The sequence below is a fragment of the Euphorbia lathyris genome, chromosome 9 (genome assembly GCF_963576675.1).
Source record: "Euphorbia lathyris chromosome 9, ddEupLath1.1, whole genome shotgun sequence".
In the NCBI taxonomy this organism is placed as follows: Eukaryota; Viridiplantae; Streptophyta; class Magnoliopsida; order Malpighiales; family Euphorbiaceae; genus Euphorbia; species Euphorbia lathyris.
In genome coordinates this window covers 2311955-2317231 of record NC_088918.1, presented here as the reverse complement: position 1 = coordinate 2317231, position 5277 = coordinate 2311955, and the positions used below count along the sequence as shown (strand labels likewise).

At 35.2% G+C, this 5277-nt stretch overlaps 1 protein-coding gene across 1 annotated transcript; it reads right to left on the bottom strand.

Moving 5' to 3' along the window:
- Nucleotides 1–211: 211 nt before the first annotated feature.
- On the bottom strand, nucleotides 212–3771 carry LOC136206147 (polyubiquitin-like; the record flags this gene model as incomplete). The annotated part of the gene is made up of 3 exons (XM_065997082.1): nucleotides 3726–3771; nucleotides 2031–2494; nucleotides 212–268 (listed from the first exon to the last, which is right to left on the bottom strand). Coding segments are annotated over exons 2-3 (495 nt in total), but the record flags the coding sequence as incomplete, so codon positions are not given.
- Between the last annotated feature and the right edge of the window lie 1506 nt (nucleotides 3772–5277).

The following is a 5277-nucleotide window of genomic DNA, read 5'->3' as shown; positions in this document are numbered from 1 at the left end:
ATCCTATCCTCAAGAAGAGAAGGTAACAGAAAAGAAGGAGGAACGGAAAGGGTAGAAACACCTAACATCCCCCATGCCCAGCAGCTGCCAAGCGATCCGCCACGCGGTTTTGCTCCCTATAAATATGGGAGAAGGTAAGAGAATCGAAGGCAGGACGAAGCCTCAAGATGACTTTAATGAGATTCTGACTCTTAAGACAAACAGCCTGTCTATCCGAAATCCTATTGATAGCCTCCAAATTGTCAGACTCCACCGAAAGTCTTTTAACACCCATGCGAATGGCGAGTTTAATGCCAGACAAGATCCCCCAGAGCTCCGCAGTAAAGGAGGAGCCCGTACCTAAGTTATGGGTAAACCCAGCCAGCCAGGCGCCACCAGCATCCCGAAGAACTCCACCAGCAGCAATTCTGCCATTACTAAGGCAGGAGCCATCCGTATTCAACTTGACAACCCCTTCCCTGGGCTTCCTCCAACCAACTAACTGGACCTCTTTAACCGGGGAGGGGTGAACCAGGGGCTCTCCTTCAAAACTCTTTGTAATAACAGAGAGTTTTTTCGAGAAGTAAAACTGGAGGTCAGGAATAAAGACAGTCTTCTCAGCAAATAACTCTTCATTCCTCCATTTCCACATTTGGTGACAAATAATAGCGAAGAGAATAGCCCCGTGCTCCATACTGGCCAACAAATTCCCATTAACGCCTTCAGAGAACCAGTCAATATCAGAGAACCCCATAAAGGAAGGAAGGATGTGGTGAGGAAGGACCCCTTCCCAAACCTTTCTACTATTCGGGCAATCCCTCAAAGCATGGCACAAGGTTTCCACATGGCCGCTGCATCTGCTACAGGCACCAGATACAGCCAAGTGCCTTCTGTGTCTATCTGCATTCGTGAGGAGCCTGTCTTTGACTCCCAGCCATAGGAAACTCCTAATGCGGTAGGGGACTTTGAGGGCCCAAATGGACTTCCAAATTTCCAAGGGAGGATCAGCCCTATTAGGGGTAAAAGCTTCATAGGCCGATTTGCAAGAATAAGAACCATTATTAGTCAAGGCCCAGCAGTGTCTGTCCTTATCCTCCTCCTGATTACTAATCTTCACACCTCTAATATTAAGGAGGGTCTCCAGGCTAAGAAAGGAGTCGAACTTAGACCAGATCCAGTCTCCCTCCGAGTCCACCACATCAGCAATTCTCCAGGAGAGGAGATCATTAGGCGGAGGGGCGATGCACACCTCAATCAACGGTTTGTCACCAATCCAGGCGTCATACCAGAAACTAATGGATCTCCCATTGTCATGTGATTTTCTTTTCTTATATTATTATTCTCAAATTTATGCAAAAATTATTTATTTATTATTCCATTTCTATGAATTGAAGAAATTATAAATGTAATTTTTATAGTTTTTTAATATTTAATTAATGTTATGCCAGTTTCAGTTAACCACGGTTTCTGGAATACTAAAACTGTAACTGTAACCATTAACCACTATTTTTAAAATTAGAAACCATACACTAGTCCATCAGTTTTGGTCAACTTTATTTTCGGTTCGGTTTCAGTTTCGTTTTTTAGTTTTTTGGTTAATTTTATACAATATTTCAATGAAAAAAAAATATAAAATGATCAATGAAAATGTCTGTCACTAAATATATAATTTTTGGCAACGAATTTAGCATCATGATCTAAGACAAAATTATGTTGATAATTAGTCCTATATAAATCTGCAATTCTTTACATATTTTAAAAAAAATAAACAAAGCTTATAGGTTAATATCTATGTTGCATGGAAACGGAAACAGACACTAAAAAATGTTATTTCTAAAAAATGAAATGGTAATGAAAATAGAAAAGAAACGAAAATGGAAACGGACACAAACATGAAAATGCTAAAAAGAAAAAGTTTCTGTGCAACGTAGAATATCATCCCACTCAGAGTCGGTGGGTGGGTTTTGCCAAGGTCCGGCTCCATCCACGGATGATTTTCGCTCATCATAATCTGTCGGGTAACATTCACTTCCACACAACACAGAACTATGCAAGTGAATGATAGTCCCTTCTTTAATCTTATAGTCAGCTAAAGTCATATTTCCATCTTCAAGACGCTTCTTACCACACAACAACACCTGCTCATTTGCGGGCATACGTTCCTTGGGTTCAATCTTAGCCTTTAAATCATCAATTGTGTCAGACTTATCAACTTCTAAAGTAATTTTGTAGCCACGTAGGGCAACCAAAAAAATATGCATACGACCTCTAGGACGAATAATATGGTGGAGTATAGACTCATTCTGAATGTTATAGTCAGCAAGCGTGTGATCATCCTCGAGCTCTTCTCCTATGAAAATGAACCTTTGCATATTTAGGGGGATCCCTTTCTTGTCCCGAATTTTAGCTTTTACATTATCAATAGTGTCTGAGCTTTCCACCTCTAGAGTGATGATCTTTCCGGTAAGAGTTTTCACAAAGATTTGCATCTGAGATTAAATATACAATAACACGTACAAGAATTATTATAAATCATGTAAATTTCACTTCTACTACCTAATATAAAGGGATAATGTACAAAAATACTCTTAACGTTTACAGTCAAGAGTAATTTTACTCATAACGTCTAAAATGATGTAATTTTACTCCTAATGTTGGCAGTCAAGAGCAATTTTACCCCTAACGCTGTCAAGTTTGGTCAATTTGAGAAATAATTCATCAAACTGCATTCTCGGTCTCTAATTCTATTATTAAATCACAGAAAATATGAAATATTCTTTTTAAACCCAACTGATATGCAATTGGTGCATAATAAAGAACAAAATATATGTGTTTCATAATAGTGTCTAAAATTGACCAAACTTTCCAACGTTATGGGTAAAGTTGCTATTGGCTGCCAACGTTAGAGGTAAGATTGCATAATTTTAAACGCTAAGGGTAAAATTGCTCTTGTCTATAAACGTTAGGGGTATTTGTGCACCTTACCCTAGTATAAAACCATATGCGGACTAATTTCTCTAAATTCCAAATATAAATCAATAACATAGATTATAGATCAAGCTAAAATAAACATACTCTGAAAATAACCAACCACAGTATGATTTAGACAATATTCAACAAAGAACAACAAGATTCTTCTAGGATTTCAGCAATCAATAATCTCTAAACGTATTTCAATAACAGACAAAAACATTAGAAAAGAACCGCATCAATAAACTCTACAAACACACAATTCACATCACACACACGAGAACTCCTTAAATAAAAAAATTATATATAAAAAAGCATTACGTGAACCATCATCGTTGTCTAGTAAGCATTCCAAAACCTAATACCGTACAATAAAATCTCAAAGGATCTCTTGTAATTATCCAATAACTAGTTAGGATTAAGGTATAATTTCTCTCTATAGCAAATAGAACATCTAATTGATATACGAATCCAATGAGTTATTCGATGAAAGTGAAAATCAAAGAGAAAAAGAGACTAACCTTCAAAGAGATAAGGAAGTTGTTGAAGAATTGTATAGGTAACAATGTCTGATATCTCAACTTATAAATGAGTTGGACACTTATTTATAGTTATCCTGACTCACGTGCCTTGCAACTTCAAGTTGTTGTAACATTAAAAAAAAAATTAATATTGAAACTCTCTTATTTTTTTAATTTGTAAGTTTCTTCGTTAAATCCAATTTGTAAGTTATAGGATTTATATGCATTTTCAAATCATGTCTTCAATTTCTCATAGGATTTGACTTTTTTTTTTCTTATTTGAGTATCGACTTAAAGTTTCATTATTTTGCTAACCGTTATAAATTTTTTTTTTTGCTAGCCCATATCTTACGAGTTAATTAGGTCTCTAATCTTCTAAAACTACCAACCTATACATTGAAAGTTAAATGAAACGTTTTAGTGGTTACAATTGGAATTTAAGTCTCATTAATAAAAATTAATTCATGAAATTAATTCCTCATTAATTAAATAATTAATCCTAAAGTCAATGAAATAAAACATTTTCTATAGTCTCCCTTCTCTGCCTATATTTTGACTTTCCCGTCGGTCCCAAAACATAGAAAAAATCGACTGCAGGAATTCTATTTGGTCTACGCACTTTCGTTTTCCTATCTTTCTTCTTATGTTTGTTTTTCATTCTTGCTTTGACGATAATTTGATATGCACGATTAGAGTTCGGTTTATGCTTTTGTTGTATCTTGAGAGACGATTGCCAATTGCGGTAAAATCTGTCTTAAGGAGACTAATTTCATTAGGTCTCGAAATCTTCTTCTTCTTCTTCTATTCATTCAATCTATTTGAAGTGTTCTTATTAGACCTGTTCATGGGTTGGGCCGGACCGGGCTCGGGCCGGGCCTAATCGGGTTTATCATTTAGTGACTTTGTCCAAGCCCAGCCCAGCCCACACTATATTTATATCGGGCTCGGGCCGGGCTGGCTAGACAAAGTCACTAAATATATTAATATTAAAAAATAAATTAAAAATAAAATAAATTGTTTCTAATCATAATCCAATGCAATATCAATTTTATTAAAGTTTTTTTTCCTTGGACAACCTCTTATACTCTCCTGATACTTAATATTATATATTCATTATCCATCTGAACTTTTTTTCTTTTGTAAAATCCATCAGACTTTTAATATTTTGATTATACTAATTGATTAACTGGATATATTATTATTAATTTATTCTGTATTTGTTATTTTCTATTTCTTTTATCTATTCCAATTTATCACAAGATACATATAATTATATATATAAAATATAAAATCGGGCCGGATCGGGCTCAATTGGGATTTTGAAACAAATCCCAAGCCCAACCCATTTTATGCGCGGGCTTAATTGGGCTTGGGTCGGGCCGGGCCAAACATTAAATGTGAATGTCCAAGCCCAACCCATGAAAGGCGGGCCTGGACGGGCTGGGCGGGCCAACGGGTTCATGAACAGGTCTAGTTCTTATATCCAATTTATTGTAATTTTTTTTATTATTTCTACACATTAATTTTATAAAATTATTATTGTGTTCATGTTGTCATTTCTTTACGAATTGATATTGCTAACAGTTTTGAGAACCATGATCGGAAGTTTTCATTTTTAGTAGGATTTGACCTTTTTGTATTTTAATATTTTATTTTGAAAAAATTTCAAAAAGATACTCGTGATTTCGTACTTTGACACTTTGGCAACTATGGAATTTTTTTTTTTGTGACAAAATGATATTTATGTTTTTTTATGTCACAAAAAAAAAGATGTTTTAATGACACTGTTAAAGTCGAATAAATATTT